We start from the raw sequence: 26,951 nt of genomic DNA, 5'->3' as shown, positions 1-26,951 counted from the left end.
TAAGACAGTAGATCTTTTAACTTTTTTTCTTTACCATGCCACGCGGCTGGCAGGATCTTAGCTCTCCCACCAGGGACTGAACGTGCACCCTCGGCAGTGAAAGCACAGAAAAACAGATCTTAAAATGTTCTCAACACACACTGAAAAAAATGGTACCCGTGTGAAGTGAGGGAGGTGTTAGCTAACATTATATGTATATGTTATATCGAATATATATGTATATATATATGTATATATATATGTATATCAAATGTATATGTATATATGTATATGTATATGTATATATCGAATCATCACACTGTACATCTTAAACCCAATCTTATACACCAATTATATCTCAATAAAGCTGGGAGAAAAACCCAAAATGACATTTCTCCTCTCTCCCACCCCCCACCCCAGGTTACAAAAGCAATCTTTTTTTTTAGAATTTTATTTATTGATTGGGTCTTCATTGCTGCACGTGAGCTTTCTCTAGTTGCGGCGAGTGGGAGCTACTCTTCGTGAGGTGCACGGGCTTCTCATTGTGGTGGCTTCTCTTGTTGTGGAGCACAGGCTGTAGGCGCGCAGGCTTCAGTCGCTGTGGCACACAGGCTCAGTAGTTGTGGCTCACAGGCTCTAGAGCGCAGGCTCAGTAGTTGTGGCGCACGGGCTTAGTTGCTCCGCGGCATGTGGGATCTTCCCGGAGCAGGGCTCGAACCTGTGTGCCCTGAATTGGCAGGCGGATTCTTTTTTTTTTTTTTTTTTTCCTGTTTGCGGGCCTCTCACTGTTGCGGCCTCTCCCGTTGCGGAGCACAGGCTCCGGACGCGCAGGCTCAGCGGCCATGGCTCACGGGCCCAGCCGCTCCGCGGCATGTGGGAACCTCCCGGACCAGGGCACGAACCTCTGTCCCCTGCACCGGCAGGCGGATTCTTAACCACTGCACCACCAGGGAAGTCCCCAAAGCAATCTTAATGGTAAAATTTTTTGGATAACTCCCTCCTACCCCCAAAAAATGGGAAGAAGAAAATAAGTATTACCCAGAATCTCATAAAGCAAGTTATTCAGTCTGTTGTCACAGGGACACCTTGTTCCCTCACATGTAAAACCCTCACAACCCAAGCCTTCTCTTCCCTGGATTCACATGTTCACTTTCTGGAGTACATCCTTGAAATCATTTTTACAAGGAAGAGAATACCTGGGTGTGGGGAGGATAAAAAGTGGAGAGGTGTTATTTTGTCAAGAAAACTGCTATATACCAGCAATAACCAACCAGGAAAGTAACAGAAAATCAGATAACCTTCCCAAGAGCGATAAAAAAACTAGAAAGTATCTCGGAAGTAACTTAATGAAGAACACACAAGGACTTTCTGGAGGTGTCAAATACTCCGGACAGAGTTAATTTTATTCAAAATGCCCACTGCAGTAGAGAGAATGCTCTGAGCTCCGAAATCTGCAAGCGGGAATTCCCCGGCGGTCCAGTGGTTAAGACTCCGCTCTTTCACTGCCAAGGATCCAGGTTCAGTCCCTGGTCGGGGAGCTAAGATCCCACAAGCCGCGTGGTGCAGCCAAAAAACAAACAAAATCTGCAAGCATCTTAAAAGTCAGACAGAAAAAGACATTGCTTATCTAGGGTAAGAGGGTTTCGCAGTCAAGGGGAAGTTGCCTAGATGAGGAAAAGTAACCATGGTGGTTTGCAAGACACATAGGAAGTGTGTCTTCCTGGGGTCAGTGCGTTCTCAGGAGAAGCTGATGAGGAGGCATGTCCCACTTTTCAGTCCTTCGGAGAAGAGGGAAGCTATAGTTGAGGGCCTGGGGGGAGGAGACAAGCCAGACTTAAGTTTGCATAGAGCAAAACAGAGGGTGAGAGATGGGCCATGAACACCTGGTTGGACAAAATGTTGAAATCTTATTCAAGGACAACCTGAATAAATGCCTTCTTTGTGGTTTTCACAACTTGACATTGTAATTCCCCTCCACACTCTGAAATGTCCTGCCTGCCACAAAAGCTGATCGTTTATCTCCTTGGTTCATTGGGTTCATTGTTGTGTCCGTGGGTGTTGGAACAGTCCCTGACATCTAGTCAGTTCCTTTTAAAAAAAAAAAAATATATATATATATATATATATATATACACACACACATATATATATATTTATTTATTTATTTGGTTGTACCAGGCCTTAGTTGCAGCAGGCAGTCTCCTTAGTTGTGGCATGTGAACTCTTAGTTGCAGCATGCATGTGGGATCTCATTCCCTGACTAGGGATCAAACCCAGGCCCCCTGCATTGGGAGCACGGAGTCTTATCCACTGCGCCACCAAGGAAGTCCCCATCTAGTCAGTTCTTGATAAAAATATATTCTTTAAAAAAATGTTTAGGGAATTCCCTGGTGGTCCAGTGGTTAGGACTCTGCACTCTCACTGCCGAGGGCCTAGGTTCAATCCCTGGTCAGGGAAATAAAATCCCACAAGCTGCGTGGCATGGCAAAAAAAAAAAAAAATTAAAAACGGAGATATAATTGACCTATAACACTGTATAAGTTTCTATTGTAACTGTGATGATTTGACACGCATTGATCCATACATACAATGACCACTGCAGTATGATTACCACTGCAGTGTTGGAGCACCTCCATCGCATCACATAATTATATTTTCTTTTCTTGTGATGAATAAAAATATATTCACTGTAAAAGGATACCAATGCCTGATCTCGCCCTCCGATCCGCAGGTCCTGACTATGTTGCTCCAAGATGGGGCTGGAGCATTCATGTTTTTCTTAAAGCTCCCGATTGATTCGTTTTAGAACCACTGATGGAATCACAAGTGCAGAGGCAACTGGCCAGCTCTGTCTCCTTAAAGAGGATGTGTTTTCTCTGCAATGACCCTTTAATCTTTTTTTTTCTTCTCTCCTTTCTCATCTGCCTAAAATCATTCATCAGCCAAAAATGTGAGAAATGTGTTTCAAATATTTTCAGTTCCCATTTAAGCCCATTTAATGCTTAACGTTCATTGCCAGCAGGCAGACTATCTAGTACAGCCCGTTTGAATTCCCTCCCCAAGTTTAAACCCCCAACCTGCCTCTCCCTCCATAAAATCCAAGCTCTTCCCAGTAGGAGAGGAAGGAGCAGAGGTCGACAGGGGCCTGGCCTAGCCGGCCTTGCAGCCATGGTTCTGGAGGGTGATGGAAAGCTGTGGAAGATCTTCACCCTCATAGGAGGGTTTAAGCTGGGGAGAAACATCATTTGATGCTCATTTCAAACCTCTTCCGGGGACTTCCCTGGTGGTCCAGTGATTAAGACTCCGTGCTCCCAGTGCAGGGGGCTGGGTTCAATCCCCTGTCCTGGAACTAGATCCGGCATGTCACAACTAAAAGATCCCGCATGCCGCAACTAAAAGATCCCACATGCCGCAAGAAAGCTCCCAGACGTGGCAATGAAGATCCCACGTGCTGCAACTAAGACCCGGTGCAGCCAAATTAATTAATTAATTAAAAAATCTTCCACCTGCTAAGTCCGTTTTCCACTGAGCCCTCAGCACCACATTCAAAAGACATACATCAGATCATGCTACACCCCAGCTCAAAATCTCCCACTGGCTCCCATCACGAACTATGGCCCACCAGACTCCAATAACCCACCCCTGCCCCCCATTCTCTCTCTGACGTCCTCTCCTCCCAATCTCCCCATTGCTTAGTTCTGCTCTAACCATACTGGCCTCCTGGCTATTTCCCCAGCGTGTCAAGCACGCTCCGGCCTCAGGGCCTTTGCACTTGCTATCATCTCTGACTGGAGCACCCCGCCTCATCACCTCATGGCTGACTCCCTCTTGTTACTCAGATTACTACTCACATGTCACATCCTCAAAACTTAGTGATTTAAAACAATAAATGTATTATCACACATAGTTTCTGTGGGTCAGGAATCCTACAGGAGTGGCTTAGCTGGGTGGTTCTAGCTTGGGGTCTCCCATGACCTTGGGTTGGGGCTGTGATCATCCAAAGAATTGACAGGGACTGGAGGGTCCACTTCCAAGGAGGTTCACTTGTGTGACTGGCAAGCTGTTGCTGGTTGTTGGCTAGGGCCTCAGTTTCTCTCCACGTGGGCCTCTCCGCAAAGATGCTTGAGTGTCCTCACAATGTGGCAGCCAGTTTCCCACAGAAAAGGTGATTCAAGAGACCAAGGTGGAAGTCGTAATGTCTTTTGGAATCCAGCCTTGAAAGTCACATTCTGTCACTTCCACAGCATTCTGTTGGTCACACAGAGCAGTCCTGATTGGGCGTGGCAAGAGACTATACAGGGGACATCCCTGGTGGTCCAGTGGTTAAGACTCTGCGCTCCCAATGCAGGGGGCCCAGGTTCGATCCCTGGTCAGGGAACTAGATCTTGCACGTGGCAACGAAGATCCCGCGTGCTGCAGCTAAGACCCGGTGTAGCCAAATAAATTAAAATACAAAACAAAACAGGGACTTCCCTGGTGGCACAGTGGTTAAGAATCCATCTTCCCATGCAGGGGACACAGGTTCAAGCCCTGGTCCAGGAAGATACCACATGCTACAGAGCAGCTAAGCCCACGCGCCACAACTACTGAGCCTGCGCTCTAGAGCCTGTGAGCCACAACTACTGAGCCCATATGCCACAACTACTGAAGCCCACATGCCTAGATCCCATGCTCTGCAACAAGAGAAACCACCGCAGTGAGAAGCCCGCGTACCGCAACAAAGAGTAGCCCCTGCTCGCCACAACTAGAGAAAGCCTGCACACAGCAACGAAGACCCAAGGCAGTCATTAATTAATTAATTAATTAATTAAAAACAAAACAAAGAAGGACTATACAAAGTGTGAAGATCACTGGATCATCTTAGAGGCTGGCAGCCACACTGTCTCATTTTCTAGCTCATCACCTTGACTTATTTTCTTCATGGATTTGACACTACCTGAAATTACATTAATTATTCCTTTGTCTCCCTTCCCCAATAGTGTCATGCCCATAGGGGCTGGGACAGTTTTCTATTTTGTTCACTGCTATATCCTCAGTTTCTCAAACAGAGGTTGGTACATAGTAGGTAATCAATAAATATTTGCTGAATTAATAAATGGAGAATCTACTTTAGGGGAGGTCTTTAGATCGTTGAATGAGCTTTTTTTCAGGTGTCCAGGTGAAAGATAACAAGGGTTTGGACTAGGGAAGGATTGGAGAGAAATAGATAGGTATTGATATGGTAACCTGTCCTCTTGCAAGTTTCTGATCTCTCCTTGCTACAATCCATCCTCCAAAGAGAGGCAGAGTGATTTTCTTAACAGATAAATTAAACATTGTCTGTTCCCTCCATAGCGCCATAGCTCCCTAGTGCACAGGATCAGGAATTAAAGGTGACCCAGGAGCTAAATGGGGCGATTTTGGAGGGTTAAGATTATCGATGCCTTGCTCTGGTTGGGGTTAAGGAGAGCAGAGAGCTGCTTTTCTGGATTCAAAAGATCTCTACACACTCTAGGTCATCTCAGACAATATAATTATCACAGCTGCCCACAAGAAACTAAGGAAACTCTCTCATGATGGTAAATAATCGTCATTTATTTTATTGTTATATTCAGTTTCCTACACTCACAGGAATCTTTCCTGGGCCCCAGATTCTTTCTGCAAGTCTCTGATCATGCTTTAGCTGCTCCATACCTACTCATAGTTCCAGTTTCAACTTAGGCACCCCCTGCTGACCCCACATCCAAGCAGGGTTAGTTGCCTTATCTGGACTCCTCTAGTGTCCCAGACTTTCCCTAGAATTTACTTATTTAGCATATTTATCGCTTATTTTCTGCCTTCCCCTCTAAAGCAGGGGTCCCCAACCCCCGGGCCATGGACTGGTATCGGTCAGTGGCCTGTTAGGAACAGGGACGCACAGCAGGAGGTGAGCAGCGAGTGAGCAAAGCTTCATCTGCCGCTCCTCATCGCTCGCATTACCTCCTGGACCACCCCTCCCACCCCCCTGTGGAAAACAGGTCTTGCATGAAACCGGTCCCTGGTGCCAAAAATGTTGGGGATCACTGCTCTAGAATGTAAGCTCCATGAAAGCAAGGAACTTTCCAATCCATGAACATGGTATATACATGTCCATTTATTTAGATCTTCTTTAATGTGTCTCAACAGTATCTTGTAGTTTTCAGTATAGAAATCTTGCACATCTTTTGTTAAATTTATTCCTAAGTATTTTTTTTGATGTGGACCATTTTTTTTTAAGTCTTTATTGCATTTGTTACAATATTGCTTCTGTTTTATGTTTTGGTTTTTTGGCTGCGAGGCATGTGGGATCTTAGCTCCCCAACCAGGGATTAAACCTGCACCCCCTGCATTGGAAGGTGAAGCCTTAACCGCTGGACCACCAGGGAAATCCCAGTATTTTTGTTTTTGATGCTAATTGTAAAGGGAATTATTTTAAATCTCACTTTATAATTGTTTCCTGTAAGTATATTAACATAAGACTGATTTTTGTATATTGATCATGTATCTTGCAGCCTTGCTAAATTCATTTATTAGTTTCAGTAGTTATTTCGATTCCTTAGAATTTTCTATATAAACAATCACATCACAGGAATTCTCTGGTAGTACAGTGGTTAGGACTCCATGCTTTCACTGCTGAGGGCCCAGGTTCAGTCCCTGGTCAGAGAACTAAGATCCCACAAGACGAGCGTCCAAAAAAAAAAAAAATTACATCACATGTAAATATTGACAGTTTTACTTCTTCCGTCTGATCTTTATGCCCTTTATTGCTTCTTCTTGCCTTATTGCACTAGCTAGGATCTCCAATATAATTTTGATCAGAAGTGGTGGGAGTGGAAATCCTTGATTTACTTCAATCTTAAGGGAAAAGTAGTAAATATTTTACAACTAAGAATGATGCTGGTTGTAGGTTTTTTTGTAGATGCCCTTTATCAGATTGAGGGAGTTCAGGGCAGAGGATTTTATCTGTTCACTGATTTATACCAAATGTGTATCATAATGCTGTCAGAGAGCAATTTCTCAGTAAACACTTGTTAAATGAATGAATGCGTATAAGATGCATGGCACAGTGGCTAGTAATTTGGCATTGGACTTTAATTAACTGTGTGATTTAGGGCAACTAATTTAACCTCTCCTCTTCCTTCTCTGTGAAATGGGGATAATAATGGTATATATTACCTAGGGTTGAGGATTTAATGAGAGTATCCACATAAAGGAAGAGCACAGTGTCTGACATGGTTAGTGCTCAACAAACATTAACTTTTATTACCTCACTTCTCTGAGCCTTATTTTTTTTTCCTCTATAAAAGAGGGAATGTTCTAATCCTTAACGCCTAGGGTTATGATGGGGTTAAATGACATTATGCACATAATGTGCCTAGCACAATTCCTGGCACAGAGGAAGTCATTAATAAATGTTTGCTATTATTATTTACCAAGTCCCCTACCTATATTGAACGGAGAGACATGGAGATCTGTTGATCAAGGACCCAGTCCACTGGAAGCTCACAGCCTGATAGCAGGGACAGATAAGTATAGAAATCATTACAACACAGTGTAATAAGGGCATATATAAAGCCATCTGTGGACCCAGAGGCAGAAGCTGGCTGCTGAAATCTGACAGTTAAATCAGGTCCCTCTCAACTCAGACATTGGCTTAGACCTAAAAGGAAACAGTTGTTTATAGCAGGAAAAATTGGAAACAATCTAGGGCTTGGGACAACTTGTGGTACGTCCTTATAATGCATCAGTGTGAAGCTTTAAACTTGCTGTGGAATAGGGGATGGGAACTGGCTGGGGGCACCGGATGTGAATTACTTTTCATTAGACCACTTTGTAACTTGCATCTTGTACCATGTTCAAAATAAATAAAATTTTTAAAATAAAAAAAAATTATACTATGGAAAAATATTCAGTGCCACCGGTCAATGTTCACGATTGACCGCTACCATATGAAAAAAATTAATTTGTCAAACGGCAACCGTTTACACCCGCCTAGAAAAAAGGTGGAATAGGGGTACAACAAAATATTAGCAGTAACCGCTCATTAGTGAGATTAATGTTGAATTTTACTTTCTCCTCTGGGCTCTTCGAGATTTTGCAAAGTTTCTACATTAAGCACCACGAGTTTTGATTTGTTTTTTGGCTATTAAAGTTATTAACAAAAACTACAAGTCCCGGTAGACATAGCGCCTCCGACTTCTGAAGACCGGCCTTCCCCCTGCGCAATGAACGCTGGGATTCGAAGTCCAGCCCCAGAAGCAAGGTGGGACGCACAGTACCGGCACAGATGACAGAGGAGGGATCACAGCTATTTCAACCAATGAACAGTGCGCACCGGACCTGAGTGGCACACGCAAAACCAATAGATGAGCGGCTAAGCCTGAATGACGTGCGCTTCAGCCTACGGGCGGCCCATGGGGCGGTGCGGTGCGCCGCGGCCGTAGTGCGAACCATGGGAGGTGGCTGGTGGTGGGCTCGGGCTGCCCGCCTTGCCCGACTCCGCTTCCGGGGGGCGCTGCTGCCGCCTCCGCGGCCCCGGAGCGGGGGCGCCCGGGGGTCCTTTGCTCCTGGCCACGGCCCCCGCGCTGGGGCTTCGCCGCCCCCAGTGTCCGAGCTGGACCGCGCAGACGCCTGGCTCCTCCGGAAGGCTCATGAGACAGGTCTGGGGCTGTGGCTGGGGTCGGCCCGGATGGGAGAGGGGGATCCGCATAGCCGAGCTGTCCGCGCGCGCGAGTGGAGGATGGTGGTGGGATTTCTGCTGGAAACGGGGCCCGGGCTCAGGGGGGAGAAGGGCTTCCGTGTAAGCGCAGGCTGCAAGAGCGCAGTCTGTCCGCATAGGAGACGGGCTTGTGGATGGGACCGTGGGTCTGGTTTATGGGGTGCAGTAGGGATTGGAGAGGTTGGTCGGGCCAGGACAGGCAGCCTTATCAAACTGCGCTGTCTGGGTGGGAGAGGCTTCCAAAGAGGGCTATGGGCGGGGGAGTTACCTACAAGAGGGGGCCTCGTTGGAGGGGCCAGTTCAGATTAAAGAGGCGACCACTCTGCATAAAGCGGGAGCGTGGAGCCCCACAGAAGAGGGAGGAAGTTGCGGATTAGAAGAGGGAACAACCAATAGAAGAAAATCTCTGGGCTGATTGGAGGGCGTGCTTCTCCTGGCTGCAGGGGGCGGGGCCCCATGTGGGCGGTGGGGTTCCGGATTGGAGAGGACTGGTCTTGTAGGTACAGGACGGGGTAGGGGTGGGGGGATTGTAACCCGACTAGTCCCCGTTAGTGCCACACCAAGGACTTGAATGGATGTGAATGACACCAAGGAAGAGCATACCCAGCAGCAGACAGTGAGGTTTCAGAAAACTGAAGGGGAAGGCTGGAGAGAGGCCTGGGGGAGTGTGTGTGTGGGGGGGGGGGGTAACAATTTGTCGGGAGGTCTGAGGAAGAAGTGAGGGGGCACCCCTTGGGGATACACATGTGGGAGGACGTTGACCAAGATGACCTCTTGGGACCTTCCTGTCCGGTCCTGAAATTTTGATCTTAGATCCTCCGCCGGATTCTGCAGACTGTCTTGAATCTTTGGTGTTGCAGAGTTTGGGGTGGGGAGGGGCTCAGAGATGGAGACGAGAGAGGGTTTTGGGGGGATAGGGTTTGGTAGGCGGACCGCCAGGACAAGGTGGGGATTTGGGGCCAGACTGGGCGGTGAGATGAAGAGGCGCCCCTCAGTTTGACTGTCTGGGCTGGGGGGCTGCAGAGCAGGGTTTGAGCTGATGTGGATTTCTCCGCCCCGCCCCACCCCCTCCAGCCTTCCTCTCCTGGTTCCGCAATGGCCTCCTGTCATCAGGCATCGGGGTCATCTCCTTCATGCAGAGTGATATGGGTCGGGAGGCCGCCTACGGTGAGTGCAGACCCCAGTGTCGCCCCCACCAGGGAGTGGGGCGCTCCCTCCCCCACTGGGGAAGGTAGACTCCTTCCCCATCCCGTCACCCCCCCAGAGTAAACGTCGCTAGAACCCCTCATTCTTCCCCCACCGGAAGCTGCCTCACCTTCACTTGTGAGTGTCCACCTTCTACCCACCCCATCCCTACCTCCTGGGCACTGGACCCACCAGAGGGGGTGGCTCAGGGCAGGTCTGTGGGTCCTCATCCTTTCCAATCTAACTTCTCAACAAAGATGAGGGTCTCTGTCCCAGCCCCACCCCCAGCCTGGTCCTGCCCCTGCCCCTCCGACCTTATCTTTGCTCTCAGACCAGCCCCCCACCTCCAAGCCTAGCCACCCCTCCGATTCCTTCTCCTGTCCCCGACCTTGGCTCTGTACTGTCCCTGACCCCTACCCCGCTCTTGAGTGTGCCCCATCCCCTTTCTAACGCCACCTCAGTCCCGTGAACGGCCTGGGTCCCCAGGATCAGCCTCCCTGACGCCGGCCCGCACTCTGTCCCACAGGCTTCTTCTTGTTGGGCGGCCTGTGTGTGGTGTGGGGCGGCGCCTCCTATGTGGTGGGCCTGGCGGCGCTGCGGGGACCCATGCAGCTCTCGTTGGGGGGCGCGGCCGCAGGCGTGGGCGCCGTGCTGGCCGCCGGCCTGCTCTGGGCTTGTGCCGTCGGCCTCTACATGGGCCAGCTGGAGCTGGACGTGGAACTGGTGCCCGAAGACGACGGGACCGCCGCAGCGGAAGGGCCGGACGAGGCGGGCCGGCCGCCACCGGAGTGAGCTGCAGGGCCGCGGCAGCGGGGAACGGCTGGGCACCGGACTGCCGGGGCCCGAGGACCGGGACATTAAAACCTGACCCTTCCCTTGCTCCCGATTCCGAGTGGTGGTTGCTTTTGCGGGGATGCTGAGCGAAGGAGGAGGGTAGGGGCGGAAGGCGCTGGGGGGCACGCGGAGATACCTAAGAAGGAAGAAAAGGAGAGAGGAGCTCCTTGACCCCAGAGAGGAGCCACAGAGCGGGAGCAGGCCTTTAATTCACCGGGGCTCAGAGCCCTGGTCCCCACCCATCCCCCAGGTCCGGCCACGTTGGGGGCTGTTCCAGTCCTCAGTCCCCCTTCCGCTGCACCCTGGTGCCCAGGGGCCCCGGGTAGGGCAGGCCCAGCGCGGGGTAGAAGGCCTCAGGGAGGGTGGGGCCCGGGCCCAGCCTCTGCAGGTGCGGGTACACGAGGCCCAGTTCGGCAGGACCGTAGCGGATGGTGCCAGGTGCGCACAGGCCCCGCACCACGGGGGGCAGGAAGCCAGTGTGCAGGAGGGAAGGTGGGGGGTCCCCAGGAGGCGCCAGGCCCCACGGCCCCACCAGGTCCTGCTTCAGGGCACCCGCCCGGATGACGGACGTGAACTCGGGCCTCGTTGGGGCCAGGTGGCCGGACGGCTTCTCATCCCCACTGTCCTCCGGGTCTTCAGTCTCCCCCGGGCCGGGCTCCACTTTGATGGGTTTGCCCCGGGGCTGGGGGGCCTTGTCCTCCTGCGGGGGGACGGCCTCCTTTCCTTCCACTGGTGGCTCTGGCTCTGCAAGAGGAAGATTCGGAAGGGCTCCGTGTGTGCGCGTCCCCAGCCCTCAGCCTTCCCATCTGTGGAATAGAGCGGCGCCCCGTGGTCAAGACCCGTGGATCTCTGCTGGAGGGGTTTGGTCCCCTTAGGGGACACTTGGCAAAGTCTGGAGGCATTTTTGGTTGTCACAACTGGGAAGGAGGACACTCCTGGATTCTAGTGGGTAGACGTCAGGGATGCTGCTAAAATGCCCTACAATGCATGGGACGGCCACCACCACAAAGCGTGACCATGCCCAGATGCCAGAGGCTCATGTCCGGACCCAGGCTGTCCTCTGGAAGGAAGTTCCATATCTGCACTGGCCACCTATGGCCACCAAGCTCTGCAAACGTGGCGAGTACAACTAAGGAAATGGAATTTTAATTTTAATCTTACTGTAACTAGCCACAGGTGAAGCTCGTGGCTTCCACACCAGACAGCACAGGTCCCAGAGGCCACTCGGAGCCTCCCAGGGGCTGGGGTGGGAGGTGGGCTCACCTGTGGGTGCTGGCTCCGGGCTGGACGTGTCCTCGTGGGCCACGCTGGCCGGAAGCTGGAAGGCGTCCAGAGGTATCTGGCCCCCCTCGGCTTGACTGGGACAAGACAGATGGGATTGGGAGCTCAAATCCCGGGCCACCCAGCCTCTGGTGAGGGGAGACTCCCTCCTGCCTGCCAGTCTTGTGAGTGTAGACGTCCCCTCCCGCTCTGAGTGTAGACACTGCCCCCCGCCCCCGCCCGAGGCACTTAGGACTCATCATTGGACCCCAAACTCCAAGTTGGCTTCTAGCCCAGCTTGGCCCCGTCTCCCAAGGCCAAACCTTTGCAGCCCGTGGCCGCCTGGGTGTCACCACCTAGGTGTCCCCCGGGTACCTCATGCTCATCTGACCTCAGCATCTTTCCTCCAAACCTGCTGCTCCTCTCAGAGGCTCAGACCCAGGCCCCGCAAAGCCAGAGATGCCAGATGGCCGCCTCCCCTCCTCCACCTGTGCTGCCTGGCATTTCCCAGGACGTGCCCCTGGCCTCCCATCCCTGTCTTGTCCCACAGACCTCCCTCTACATGGCAGCCAGAGTGGTCTTTCCAAGAAGCAGATTTGACTGTGACTCTCTCCAGCCCTAAACCCTTCCATGGCTCCCCAGTGCCCCCACCACCATCCTAAGCTTCGTCTCTCGAGACTCTACACTCCAGCCCAGAGCACCCCCTGTAGTCCCTCAGATGGGTCCGGCTGTGACCCTGAGCCTTTGCCTGTGCTGTGCCCTCGGCCTGGAACGTCCTTCCCACCTCCAGCTTCTTTCCATCATCTGCCCTGCTCTGTGGCGGCCCTCCCCTGGTAAGAGCCTGCCATGGCTCCCCAGTGCCCCAGAAGCACCCTGGGCCTGAGGCCACTTCATATCTGCCTCCTTCTCCCTGGAAGCGCTTGTCACTCCGCCACCCACCCCTGGCCTCCTGCAAGCTCATTCCTCCTCCAGGCCTTTACTCTCACTGGACCCTGTTCTCCTTCATGTTTTCACCACCACTGCCCACATCTGTCCTTTTCTAGAAGCCCTCCCTGAAGAGCCCCCACCCGAAGGTGGGCAGAGCTGGCAGAATCTTCCGGAGGGAGTTCTGAGCTCCCCGTGGGAGAGGAGAGGGGCGCAAACCTCACCTGAGCACGTAGCTGACCCAGAGCACGTGGCGCTCTCCAGGGCTCTTCCCGCTCATGGCCACGGTGGCCACGGACTGTAGCCACACGAAGCCCCCGGCGCGCTGCAGCCAACGGTAGTAACCGGTCATCACCTGGCCCTTGTCCAGCACTGGGCCCAGCCCAGGGACCGGCGACACCGGAAGGGATGGGGTAGGGGCGGGATGAGGTGAGAGGGGCAGAGAGAGATAGGCAGTGGGAGAGAGGTGGACAGGGAGACGGGCAGAGAGAGAGCAACAGGGAAACAGGAAGGGTGAGACGGTGTGGAGAAGAGAAAGGCAAAGAACAGAGAGGGAGGCAGAGAGAGCCCGAGTCAGAAAGACGGAGCGGTAACCCGGCATCAAGGCCCCTGGATTTTGAAGGGTGGGTCAGAGCTACCCCACGGCTCCCCTTACTCCCCACGCCCCCATCCTCAGCCATTGCTCAGAGTCTCCTTGCTGCTCTTCCTGTGCTGAGTGGAGCCCCCAGAGGTGGCAGGAGGAGGGACTGTGATCAGCCCGGGAGAAGGACTTCCAGGGAGTGGGGCAGTGGGGGTGCTCAGGTCTGGGGTGAGGGGTCCTCACGGTCCAGGTGGCTTTGGCGGATCCTGGTTGCATCCTGTCCGTGGACAAACTGGTAGCAGCTGCGGCCCACTAGCTCCGAGGGCCCCAGGTCCATGTGGTCGCTGACTCTGAGGGCAGGGGGCAACAGAGAGGAGGGGAGAAGGGGTCCCAGACCATGGGGTGGGGAGAAAGATTCCAGGGTTGGCTCTGGAATCCCTCAGGGTCCAAACCCTGGCTCTGGAGTGCTCTGGGTCTCAGTTTTCCCCTCTGTAAAATGGGTGGGAGAATATTTAAAATAGTAGTTTCCCTCCTCGGGCAGCTATGGGCATTCAAGCAGACGGCACTCCTGGGTGTGGGGTGGCCCGGCCACTCCGGAGGCGCTCGGTGCTTGGAGACTCTTTCGCTATTTAATTTCCCCCCACTGCGTGGTGCGGGAGAGTGGATGAGAGAGATGAGAGGCCGGAGAGGCAGAGAGAAATAGGATCAGGGAAGGGCGGAGCTCTGCTGAAGGGAGGGCCTGGGTCTCTCGGAATCGAGCACAGCCCCGCCTCCATCCCAGAAGCCCCGCCCAGGCCCCGCCCTAGCCCCCGCCTTCACTCCCTCTTCCAGTTCGCCCTCCGCGGCTTTCCCTCCTCCCGCGGCTCCCCAGGGCCCCGCCCCCACCCCCGCCCCCGAGCTCCTCTGACTTCCTGCCTACCCCCCTCTCCCGTGCGCCCCCATCCTCCCACCTCAGCCCCCAACCCCGGTACCTGCTCTCACAAGCAAGGATGGTGAGACCCAGGCTGAGTCGGAAGACGATCATGTGTCCGTGCAGTGGCAGCTCAGCCAGTGGGGCCGGGGGCAACGTGTGGCCAAGGGCCACAAGGCCCAGGGCGCGGGCCCGAAGGCGACCGGTCACATGGATGACCTGCAGGTGGCAGGCGCGATCGGAGGAGGGCAAGGCGGGGCCAGTGGGGCGGGAGGACCAGGGGGGCCCGTGGACAGAGCTGGCGTGAATACAGGCGCTCTCCTTGGGCCAGGGAGGGGACCCGGGAGTCAGAGGCTGGGGCGGAGAGCTCACACCCACCTTGTACCCTGAGGCCTTGACGTGCAGCCCCCTCTTGGTGAGGGTGGATTTCATGCGGATGAAGAAGGAGCGCTCCTGGACCCGGGAGGAGGGGGGCACCTCGATGGGGCTGGCCTCTGGGACGAAGAGTGAAGGAAGGTTATGGGGTCCTGAAGAGGACACACACGGGCCACCCCTGCCCTCTACAGAGCTATCCAGACACAGGGTCATGGCCACAGTCACACAGACGCACCTATTGGTTCTACAAGCCCACTGACATCCTACATCAACCTCCCCTCCCAGCAGCACCCAGCCTGGTCTTTCTAAAGCTCAGATCTGACCCCATCCCTCCTCTGCTCTGAACCTGCCATGGCTCCCTAGTACCCTTGGGGGAAAGCCCAGCTCCTTCTCACCATGGCCTAAAACTTTGGCAAGAACTGCCTCCTGCTGACATCATCTCTAGCCACAACCTCCAGGTCTCAGATCAGACATCTCCTCCAGGAAGTCCTCCCTGACCCCCAGGCTGGGTCAGCTGCCCCTCTGGGGTCTCCTACCCCAGCCCTGCCCACTCTGGGTCATCACTGTCTGGGGACAGGGTCAGTCTCCCCCACTGGACTGTGAGCCCCGGGAGGGTGGGGTTGGGGCTCTTGTCACCACTGTGTCCCCAGCCCTGCCCAACCGAGGGCTGAACACAGAGTGGGGGCTTGGGCTATAGCAACAAATAAGCCACACAAATACAGATTATTCTATAAACGCTGTGAAATTGTCTTATAAATATGCTCACACCCAGATGACCCTGTGCCTCAAACTGAGGTGTAAATATAATCACGCTCCCTAACAGTCCCACACGTGTCACAAACATCTCCCCAAGCTTGCAAGCACTGCTGATAGCTCAGATGGTTTGGGTATTAAGCAAACTCCATATAAGAAAAGCCTATTTATGAGAAAGATAACCTCAGTCCCCCAATATCTCAGAGCTAAAAGGGTAATCTCCAACACCCTCCCCAAAATGGAGTGGAATTTTCCACTGGAGAGCAGAAGCACAGGCGCTGGAGTCAGACAAGCCTGGGCTGGAGTCCAGCTCAATCACTTACAGCTGACCTGGGACACAACCTCTCTATGCTGTGCCCCAGGTTCCTCCTCTATAAAATGGAGATAGTCATAGCTCCTGCTTTGTGGGCTTGTGGTTAGGATTTAATAAAATTATGTACTTAAAGGCAGGGCACGTGTAAATGCCCAATAAGCACACGTTGTTATTATTATTTACCAAAGCCTGGTTCCATCTGTCACCCACAGGCACCCACCTCCACTCTGCAGCCAGAGGGGTCTTTCTAAAGTTCAAATCTTGGGGATCCAGGCAATCTTAGGGAGCCACGTCTCGCTACCTCAATTTAGACTCTGATTCATTTTACAAAAACTTGCTTGCAAAACTCTAACAAGAGTGTTTCTGTATAAAGGAGACATAGTTGGATACATTGTACTCAGCATCCCCTAAGCTACCCTCAGGCCTCTTTCTTTGGGGATGCTGAGAATTACCGATCTCAGGGGTATCCGCAAGCGAGGAGGACGAGGACGAGGAGGAGGAAGAGGAGGGGACGGAGGGCGGGGTGGGGGGCCCGGGGGTCGGGGCCCGCAACCCCAGTTGCTCCAGCACCTCGGAGTGGTCCCCCGGATGAATGTAGTCGAAGAGGCTGCTGCCCGTCAGCTCCACCTGCCGGCGAAGGAGGGGAATGCAGGGGGCGGGTGAGGTGCGCGCGCAGTCACTCGCCCTCCTGTTCTGCCACAGGCTCACTCGCCAGCAAGCAGGTGTGTGTTTTTAGTAGAAAATAAATATATATATATTTAAACCATTTTAAAGGAGGATAAAAACTTAGGCGCTTCCCGTGCCCTCCCACTTCAAACCCAGAGATTATTAAGGATTTTCTGCCCCTGCCTACAGTATAAAGAAGCTGTGTATGTGGTTGGGATGGGGGTGTCGTAAGCCTTCATATACGCAGCTCTTGCTTACTCACTCACCCCCATACAGCAAACAACTGCGCCCTGAAATGACTCACAGGATGGAAATCAGGACACAAGCAGTGGAATGGCTTTCAAACTCTTTAAAGAGTTAGAACCTTTTAATTAGACTTTACATTCAATTCATCCCTCAAATCTCTCACAGTAGTGCCCTTACCTCCACACCTTCCCAGTCCCCGCACCCAACTTCTCCCTGCTGTGTTTCTGTCCCAGCGTCCTCACTGGTCTTCTGGCCTTCAGTCCCCACGTACATACCCCTCCCTAAGTTACTCCCCTGACCATGGCCCTCCTCCTCTCAGAAACCTCCCATGGGAGGTGGCGCAGTGGTTAAGAATCCGCCTGCCAATGCAGGGGATACGGGTTTGAGCCCTGGTCCTGGAAGATCCCACATGCCGTAGAGCAACTAAACCCGTGCGCCACAACTACTGAGCCTGTGCTCTAGAACCCGCGAGTCACAACTACTGAGACCACAACTACAGAAGCCCATGCACCTACAGCCCATGCTCCACGACAAGTGAAGCCACCGCAATGAGAAGCCTGCGCACCGCAGCGAAGAGTATCCTGCTCACCACGACTAGAGAAAGCCCGCGCGCAGCTACGGAAAGCCAACGCAGCCAAAAATAAAAATAAAGTAAAATTTTTAAAAAAGAAAAGAAACCTCCCGTGGCTCCCACTGCCCCTGGGCTTGGGGTCACATGCTTCCCTCTATCCCTCATTAAACACCCCCCCCCCACACACACACACACCAGCTTTGAGCCTTTCCCCCCACTCTTCCTCCCTCCCTTCCTCTTGTCCATATTCTCCCTTCAGGGTCTTCCTCCTCAAGGAACCTCCAACAACTCACTGAAGAGCTGCTCACGAAGGCCAAATACCAATGCACTGAATTTTCTAAATTTACCATTTGTCAAAATCTTTGTAACAATGATAAAAGTTGACAGCAATTTGTACTGATTGCATTGGCAAGGCCTAAGATGCTGTACAGAGACAAGACTCCAGGGCTGGGGGCTTTTGGCTTCTCTTTGCCCTCCTTTTACCTTTCAGCCACCAGCTGCAGGAGCTGGAACAGAAACAGTGGGTTGAAATAAAGGCAAAATGAAAACTAGTCAACTAAAATGCCACAGAAAATCTTCCAAGCTGGAAACCCCAAGCCCTTCCGGTACGAATTGCTGTAATCCTTTAAAAGTGTTAAGAATAAACAAGTTTTGGTAAATACGGTACAGTTGGCAACCCCTCATAGGCAAATTTAGATTTCTGCTATTTTGCTCTCTCCAAATCGACCTCTTACTTTAATAACCCTCCTCTGCCTGGGAGGAGGAGCCATGTTAGGTGCCATGTGGGGTTCCAAGGAACACACTTTGGGAACCAAAGATCCAGTCTTTTTTTTTTTTTTTTTTTTTTCATGCTGGGATGGTGAGGTCAGGAGAGAGGAGGGCCGGCAAGGGAGATGGCAGCTGAGCCAGTCCAGGCAGGCTGCTGCGGGCCCCTTACCTGTGAGAGACCCAGATAAATGGAGACTGTCTCTGAGATGTAGAGGAACTTCCCTTCCTGGTTCAAGGCAAACACGAAGCCGTCCAGGGACTAGAGTGGGGAGAGACGGGGTCGGGGAGAGGAGGGCCTGGCATCTGTAAGAGGTTCTGAAATCTGGATCTCCGCCTGGGATGGATTATTCTGGGGTAAGGCGCTTCAGTGGCCCTGGGGGGAGCAGGAGGGGGAGCCTGAGCATTCTGCCTCCCAGTTCTGGGGCTCCCCTACGGGACTGATCCTGGAGAAAAGGGTGCGGTTCTCCCGAGACGGCCACCAGGTGGCAGCAAGGAGCAGCAGGCAGGGAAGGGGCCTCACCTGCAGGATGTGTCCTCCCAGGTGCTGCTCGAAGACTTCGGAGACCAGCGCCACGGGGCCCCTGCGGCCTGGGGCTGGGGGAAGAGGGAGGGGTGAGGCCAGGGCCTGTTGGCCCTATGAAGAATCGAATAGGTGGTGTGAAATAAAGAAGCATGGGGGGGTTTCCTGGTGGCACAGTGGTTAAGAATCCGCCTGCCAATGCAGGGGACATGGGTTCGAGCTGCGGAGCAACTAAGCCCATGTGCCACAACTACTGAGCCTGAGCTCTAGAGCCCGCGAGCCACAACTATTGAGCCCACGTGCCACAACTACTGAAGCCTGCGCCCCTAGAACCTGTGCTCCGCAACAAGAGAAGACACCGCAATGAGAAGCCCGTGCACCACAACGAAGACTAGCCCCCCGCTCGCCGCAACTGAAGAAAGCCCACGTGCAGCAACAAAGACCCAACGCAGCCAAAATATTTTATTTATTTATTTAAAATAAATAAATAAATAAATGAAAGAAGAAGCATGGGGAAAGGCCTGTTGAAGGAGGAGGGAGTGTTTGAGCTCAGACCTGAAGGGTGAGAAGGAGGCAGATAGGAGACAGAAAAGGAGAGACACAGAGAGAAAGAGACATTGAGAGACAAAGACAGACAAATAGATGGACAGAGAGATATAAGGAAATAGAGAAAGAAATAAGGACGTTACAACTCAACAACAAAAGGATGAACAACGCAATTCAAAAATGCGCAAAGGATTTGAACAGATATTCTTCCAAAGAAGATGCACAAGTGGCCGATAAGCACATGAAAAGATGTTCAACATCATTAGTCATTAGCAAAATGCAAATCAAAACCACAGTGAGAGATCACTTCACACCCGCTAGGATGGTTCGAATTTTTTTTTTAAATAGAAAATAAGTGTTGGCGAGGATGTGGAGAAATTGGAACCCCCATGCATTGCTGGTGAGAATGTGCCACTCTGGAAAATAGTTTGGCAATTCCTCAATAAGTCAAACATAGAATTACCATATAACCCAGCAATTCCACTCCTAGGTATACACCCCAAAGAATTGAAAACAGGTGCTCTAACAAATACTTGTACATGAATGTTCATAGCAGCATTACTCCTAATAGCCAAAAGGTGGAAACAACCCAAATGTCCATTAACTGATGAATGGATAAATAAAATGTGCTATATTCATAGAATGGAAGATTATTCATCCATAAAAAGAAATGGAGTACCGATCCATGCTACGACGTGAATGAACTTTGAAAACATTATGCTAAGTGAAAGAAGCTGAACACAGAGGCTACACGGTGTAGGATTCAATTTATATGAAACGTTCAGAAGAGGCAAACCCAGAGATGGAAGGCAGATCAGTGGTTGCCAGGGGCTGGGGGAAGGGGTAGGAGGAATGGGGAGGGACTGCTAATGGGACAGGGTTTTTGGAGGGTGATGAAAATGTTTTGGAACTAGATAGAAGTGCTGGTTGCACAGCATTGTGAACGTGCTAAGTGCCACCGAATTGCACACTGTAAAACGGTGAATTTCATGTTATATAAATTTTACCCCGATAAAATTTTTTTTAAAAGAGAGAGGGGTAGAGACATATATAGACACAGAGAAACTGAGACAGAGATAGGTAAAGACAGAGAGACATAAAGAGATGGAGGGACAGAGGGAAACAGATGTACAGAGACAGATACAGAGAAAGTGGCAGGAAGACAGAGACGGAGAAGTAGACAGAAAACAGAGACACAGGCCGACCCATCCCCCGCAGTGAGGAGCAGAGGGCCCCAGACATCCATGCTGGGCGTGGGCAGAGGCCCTGTGTTCCTGGACTCTGTTCCCACCCAGGATGCCCTCCCTGACCCTGCAGAGAACGACCCCCGCAAGGGGTCCCTGCCCAGATTGGGGAGCCAGTGACCTCGAGGGTCCCCAAGCACCTGGTTCCTGCAGGACCGAGGGTCCAGTTCTGGTGTTAAGCCCCAGGACTGTTCCTCCCTGGCTGTGTGCCCTGGGACCAGTGCCTTTACTTCTCTGTGCCTCAGTTTCCTCCTCTGTCAGGTGGGTTTGCTAACGAGCTGATCTCACAGGGGTGTTGAGCATTCAGTTGGCTTAGGGAACTGAAAGGGCCTACCAGGCGCCCGCATGCAGCAGGTGCTCTGAAACAGAGCTGGGATCAGTATTAATAGCGTGATTACTATTGTTATTTCCAGACCATCAAAACACCAGGCGGCGAAACGCCACCCCCTCCCCCGCAATCAGGACGCAGCTCCCAAGCCCCGCCCCCAGCCCCTTAATGTTTGGTCTCGCCTCCTCTCCCAGGAGCACCCCCAGCATCCCCACGGCTGTTCACACCCTTTTTCCACCCCCGCCTGGAACTCCAGGAACAATAACGGGGGGTGTGTGTGATGGGGACCCCTCCCCCGAGATGCAGCGGGAACCAGCCGGGTGACAGGCGGGAACAATGCTGCCTGCTAATTGTCGCAATTTTCCCCTGTCATTTTTGCTAATTCCTTCATTTTCCCTCTCACAGGATCAGCCCAGGTCAGACTGAACGGCTGCAATTAACAGCCTTAATGGGCACGTCGGGAGGGGGGTGTGTATAGGGGGAGGGCTCAGCCACTTGCTGTTCCCTCATCCTTTCCCCGGCCTCTGTCCCCATCCCTGACTGATGTGTCTTATTACCCCCGGCCTCCCCCTGCCCCAAATCCACCAACTCCCTGACTCCTCTCTCTGTGTTTCCTCCTCTCTCCCACAAATACCTCAACTCCTGTGTCCGCCAGATTCAGCTGTGGGCCCTTCCCTACTCTTAGATCTGCCCCCTCCTCACATCCGGACCCCAACCATCATTCGCTCATTCAACAAACATTTCCTGAGTTTCTTATCAGAGCCTGCCTCTGCTGGAACAAAACTGTCCCAGCTGTCATCTTCCCCCACACACAGAGGTGGCGCTGAGGGGCCGAGGGGAGAAGCCAAGACTTCTCCCAGGGGTCCCCCTCCACCTCCCATTCTCAACTGCCCTGAGGGATTTGCTGCCCTGGGCTAGGGCAACTAATGAAGGGCTGGGACTTCATTAGCTTTGGAAGTCTGGGAGAGGGAGCTCCCTGCCATAATCAGAGTGCCTTGCTCCCTGGGAGCAGGCCTGAGGACTGGAGTGGGTGCATTTCTGGCTGTACTTTCCTCAGCTGCATCTGTGAAATGGGTCTAGGGCTGGAGCTGAATGGGTTCATGCATGCAAATGGCACACAGCCAGGTACACAACAGGTGAGTCCTGCACTATTCTTATCAGAATAAGCTCTACTTCAGGCACCTCTACCTTTTGGGGAGGCTTCCTTACCATCCACCTTGACCCTCGCTTTCTCCCACACCTTCACCCATATTCTGCAAGTCCTGAGGCTGGACCCTCACTGCATCACCTGAATCCGACCACCTCTCACCCCACTGCCCCCACCCTGGTCTAGCTGCCCCACCTCCCGCCTGGACGACTGCACTTGCCTCCTCACTGGGCTCCCAGCTTCTGCCCTCACATCCATCACCTCTGTAACTCCCATCTCACTCGGGGTAACAGCCAAAGTCCTCACCACGGCCTGAGAGGCCCTGCAGGACCTGGCCCCTGACCCGCTGACCACTTCCTGCCTCACTTACTCCTCTCTGGAGCCCCTGACCTCACAACTGTGACCTGCATGTAGCAAGCTGATTGCTGCCTGCCTCAGGGCCTTTGCACTTGCTGCTCCCTCTGCCTGGAAAACTCTCCTCCCAGCTTTTCTCCTAGCTTTTCTCCCTCACCTCCTTCCAGTCTCAGCTCAAAGGTCACTTAGAGAGGCCGTGCCTGACCTGTGAGTCGTGATGTCCCCCCTCCTCCCCTCACGCAGTTCTATAGTCACCCAAGAAATATTTAGTGACCCCTTACTGTGCCCCAGGCACTATTCTAGGCTCAGCACACAAAGTGCTGTAGGGGAGAAACACAATAAACAACAGAAATAAAAAATATATAGTATTAGATGATGATTAGTACTATGGAAAGAAATAAGGCAGGAAAGGAAGATAGGACATGCTGGGAGCAGGGAGTTGTCTTTTTTTTTTAAGCACCTACTATATGCCACGTGCTATTCTCTCTCTCTCTTTTTTTAAAGTCTTTATTGAATTTGCCACAGTATTGCTTCTGTTTTATGTTTTGTTTTTTTGGCCCTGGGCATGTGGGATCTTAGCTCCCTGACCAGGGATCAAACCTGCACCCCCTACACTGGAGGGAGAAGTCTTAACCACTGGACCACCAGGGAAGTCCCAGGGTTGTCATTTTTAATAGAGTGGTCAGGGAAGGCTTGACTGAAAAGCTCACATTCTAAGGGAAGGGAGTTCCTGGTGGAAGCCCAGCAAGTGCAAAGGCCCTGAGGTGGGAACAGGCTTCTCTGAACAGCAAGGTGGCCCATGTGGGGGAGGGGGTTGAAGAGGCCAGAGGGGTGGAAAGGTGATATCAGGGAGGTGGGGGGCAAGGGACCTACCATGTCAGGTGTGTAGGCCCACCTTTGAGGGCAGGGACTTTGTCCTGTTCCCTGCTGTGTCCCCAGCACCTAGAACGGTGCCTGGCACAGGGAAGGTATTCATTGGGCATTTGTTGAATGAATGACAAACACTGATAGGAGATCAAGGCTGTCTCCTCCCCAGACTTAGAGCCCCCTGGCTAGACTTCAACATCTGTCATCCCATTTCACTCATGGTAGAGTAAGGCCCAGAGAGAGGCCGAGACCTGCAACATAGGACCCATCCCTGGAGACCCACAAGCATGCCAAGGATGGTGGTTGAGAAGGTGGGCTCTGGAGCCAGGCCACTTGAGTTTGAATCTCAGCTGGGCCCCTTCTCAGTTGTGTGACCTTGGGCAAAGAGCTTCACATCTCTGGGTCTCAGTTTTCCCCTTCTGTAAAATGGGAACATAGCATTGCCTCCCTCCGAAGATTTTTGAGAGGATTAGCAAGTGAATTTGGATGCAGCACTCAACACCGTGTCTGACTGGTATGTTACTGCTATTATTTTTGAGGAGAACGCGGGAGCCCCCTCCTTTACAGAGAGCTTGAGGCAGAATGCTTTGCTCTCTGACGGCAGCTAATTCACTGTCCTCAGTTTTCCCATCTGAACTATTGAAGCAGGTGCTTGGCCTCTTGTTGGGGTCCCGGGAGAGCAGGAAATGCTCCCAATTTCTTAATTTTGTGGGTACAGCGGGAGTCCACGCAGTTCCTCCCCTGCACACTGTCCTGCCCCTCCCCCTTCCCACGTACAGGCGGGGAGGTTGCTGAGGTCAGTGGTCTTGAATTAGCCATCCCGGCAAGCACGGAGGGGGGAGGCCGGACGCCGGTGAGGCTCTCTCAGCGTCTTCCCCCTTTCTCTCCCCGGGGCTTGGGGACAATAGACAAGATGTTTATCCCCCGCCGGCGCACATGTTGTTCGCGGTAATGACAGTAATCAGCGGCGCTAATGCCGCATTCTCTCCGCGCCAGTCAATTCGCCTAATTACCGCCTGGGAAGCCGGATTATTTAAATTTAAATGGTGATTTATTGCGAGTTTAATCAATGCTATTTTCTCTCCCCCCTCCCCCCTGAGACCAGGGCAGGAGGGGAATTGGAGCCCCTCCAACCCCACCTTAAGGACAACCCTTCGGAGGGGGGGGTGGAAGTAGCCGAGGGTGCCCTGTCCCTGTCACCTGCGACCTCAGATGAAGACGATTCTCTCTCTTCTCGTAATAGGAGTAAAGTAATAAAACATAAAATAGAAGTAATAACAATAACATAACACTTCTATATAATGAAGTCTGAATAATAATGAAAGTAGATATCTATCTATATATATATCTGTGTTTTACATATTCTATATTTTAACATATTATTGATTGCATTTCGTTATTGTGTCTTGGCCAGTAGGATGTCAGCCTGTCCAGGGCAGGCACTTTTATGCAGCTTGTTTTCTGCTGGATCTCCAGGGCTCAGAACTGTAGCAGGCACACAGTAGATGGTCAATAAACCTGCAGGTAACCATTGATAACAGCGCTTGCTAGACATTGATCGTTTACTCTGTGCCAGGTGTGTTTAGGGTCTTTACACATACACATATTACCTGGTAGATCTTCTTCTCTTCTCAGCCCTGCGGGTGGGGGTGGGGCTTCATCATGATTCCCATTTCACAAGTGAGGCACAGAGAGGTGAGGCGACCTGCCCAGGGTCACAACGGTGGGGAGTGGCTGAGTGGGGACAGGGACCCCCGTCTTTCTGAAGCTCGCCATCTTACCTGCCATATTATCCTGTCTCCCTCCCGCATCCCAAACTGGGAATTCAGACTCTAGAGGTTCCCTCTGGGGTCCCTCAGGTCTGAGTGCGGGAGTTTCTTGCCCATTAGTGGATAGGAGGCCCAGGCTGGGTCCCCCCTGTCCCGCCCATGGCGCTGTGATAATCTCCTTTGTGATAATAATGATTCATTTTCCCTGATAACAATGAGAACATTAACTGGTTGTATGATCCAGTGTGGCCAGGCCTGTGATTAGGCCAGAATTCATGAAATCGTCCCTACCTGGTGAGCCCGTTTTAGAGATGAGTAAACTGAGGCTTGGACAGTTGAAGCCGCCTGATAGGAACACACAAAAGGTCTGACTCCAAATCCTGTACTCCCTCAGGATGCAGGAGCTGGGAGAGAGCTGGTGCGCACCCTCAGATACCGGGTGCCCTGCACCGGAGGAGCGCGCCTGGACCCCCCCACCCCTGCGCATGCGCACTCACCTAGGCCAACCTGCGGCCCCGCGGACCTCAACCCCCAGGGTGGCGCCCCGAGAGCGGCGAAGCGGCGCAGGCGGAGGTAGGTGACGCTGAGGCGCACGATGGACGCCTTGTCCAGCTGGCTGGAGATGGCTCCGGGCAGCGGGAGTAGCTTGGCCAGCTCGAAGAACTCCAGGTTCTCCTTTCCGCGCCTCGAGCGCGCCGCGTTACGGGACTTCTCCTTGCGCTGCGCCTGCAGGCTGGGCGGGCGGCGCGGAGGGGGCGTCAGCGGGGCCCGGGGACTCAGGGGTCTGGGGTTGGGGGACGAGCCTCGCCTCTTGGGGCCTGGGGAACGGGACGGGATGTTGAAAGTGGATTCAACACTCCCGAGGTGGGGCAGAGCCTGAGTGTGACTTCTACACCCGGCCGTGGAGCAGAACCTGGGGTGTAAATTCTGGGGGAAGGAGGAGGAAGAGGAGAGAGATAAGAATGTTGGGTAGGAATTCCGAGGAAGGGGGCTAGGAACAGAACGCCAGGTGTGTGGGGTGGGTGTTACAACACAACGGCTGAGCAACTCTGGGTAAGAAATTCTGGCCCGAGGGGGCGGGGCAGAAGGTGAGTGTGAATCCTCCCGGGACACCGCCTTGGGGGCGGGACCACAGCCCGAGGGGCGGAGCTTTGCTCACCAGGGTCCGGGCGGGGTCTTGACCACAAACCCCGGCAGAAAGTCCCAAGGGACGCTGCCGCCGCGACCTCCCCCGCACCTGACCTCGCCTCCACCGCCACTGCTGGGGTAGGGGGCCGCCATCTCCGCGGAGACCCGCTCAGGCGGGCTCAGAGCAGCCTGCGGAACTCGAGAGCCGCGTCTCCTGCAGCGGGAAGGAGCGGGAGGCAGCGCTCAGCGCCCGAGGGGACAGGTGGGGCACCTGCTAGGGAAACCGAGGTCCGCGTGGGGCGCAGGGTCCCAGCAAGGAGCTGCGGCTAGATGCTGCCTCAGTTTCCCCTCCCTGGGGGCCCCGCTACACAGTCCGCAGCTCTCACCGCGCCGGGCTCTGGGAGAAGCTCAGGACGAGGACGTGCCCCGCCGCCGCCTCCCCCGCGCCGCCCGCTAGAGCGCCCGCCTCACGCCCGCGCCGGGCCGGCTCCCGCATACCAATAGGCGCACGCGGCGCGCATACGGATCCGACCGGCCCGCGCGCTGCGTGCCAAGCATGCCCAAGCCGGGAGGGGGGCGGGCGCCTCGCCGGGGCCCGGGCGTGCCCGGCTGCGGCCCCCAGAGCCCTCTGCCCCGGGGAATCCGCCCCCAGAAGCCCATTCCAGGAGTCCGGTTCCTTGCATCTGCCGTGCGCCTATTTCCCGGGCTGGGCTAAGGAGGTAGGGGGGACAGAGGCCAGGGACCCCACCCTATGCTCTGCCCAAGGACCACCCCCAGCCCCTCGGGGGTGATGCCACGTGTCTGGGCAGCCAAATCTCCGCAACCACAACTTCCTCCCCGAAGGCCCGGACATGCGAGCCTCAACCCCAGATGCAGTGGCCAGAGCCTCAGCCCGAGGACGCCCCCAGGATGGACCAGACACTCGGGGCCCAAGTGTCCTAGTATCCAGATCCCCCAGAACAAGGAAC

General features: G+C 53.4%; 2 protein-coding genes across 2 annotated transcripts; one reads left to right on the top strand and one right to left on the bottom strand.

Annotated features, from left to right (window-relative positions):
• Window positions 1-8,328: 8,328 nt before the first annotated feature.
• Window positions 8,329-10,767, top strand: TMEM160 (transmembrane protein 160). The gene is made up of 3 exons (XM_079907312.1): window positions 8,329-8,636; window positions 9,770-9,862; window positions 10,407-10,767. The coding sequence occupies exons 1-3, from the start codon at window positions 8,429-8,431 to the stop codon at window positions 10,670-10,672; spliced, it is 567 nt and encodes a 188-aa protein (XP_079763438.1). The 5' UTR covers window positions 8,329-8,428; the 3' UTR covers window positions 10,673-10,767.
• A 175-nt stretch (window positions 10,768-10,942) lies between these two features.
• Window positions 10,943-26,136, bottom strand: NPAS1 (neuronal PAS domain protein 1; the record flags this gene model as incomplete). The annotated part of the gene is made up of 11 exons (XM_079907311.1): window positions 10,943-11,458; window positions 11,978-12,072; window positions 13,123-13,270; window positions 13,722-13,828; window positions 14,450-14,607; window positions 14,767-14,882; window positions 16,282-16,456; window positions 18,250-18,339; window positions 18,601-18,674; window positions 25,353-25,588; window positions 26,015-26,136. The coding sequence occupies 11 exons, from the start codon at window positions 26,134-26,136 to the stop codon at window positions 10,995-10,997; spliced, it is 1,785 nt and encodes a 594-aa protein (XP_079763437.1). The 3' UTR covers window positions 10,943-10,994.
• Window positions 26,137-26,951: the final 815 nt, after the last annotated feature.

The sequence above is a fragment of the Stenella coeruleoalba genome (genome assembly GCF_951394435.1).
Source record: "Stenella coeruleoalba genome assembly, chromosome: 20".
NCBI classification, from domain to species: domain Eukaryota; kingdom Metazoa; phylum Chordata; class Mammalia; order Artiodactyla; family Delphinidae; genus Stenella; species Stenella coeruleoalba.
This window is presented reverse-complemented; position numbering and strand designations above follow the sequence as displayed.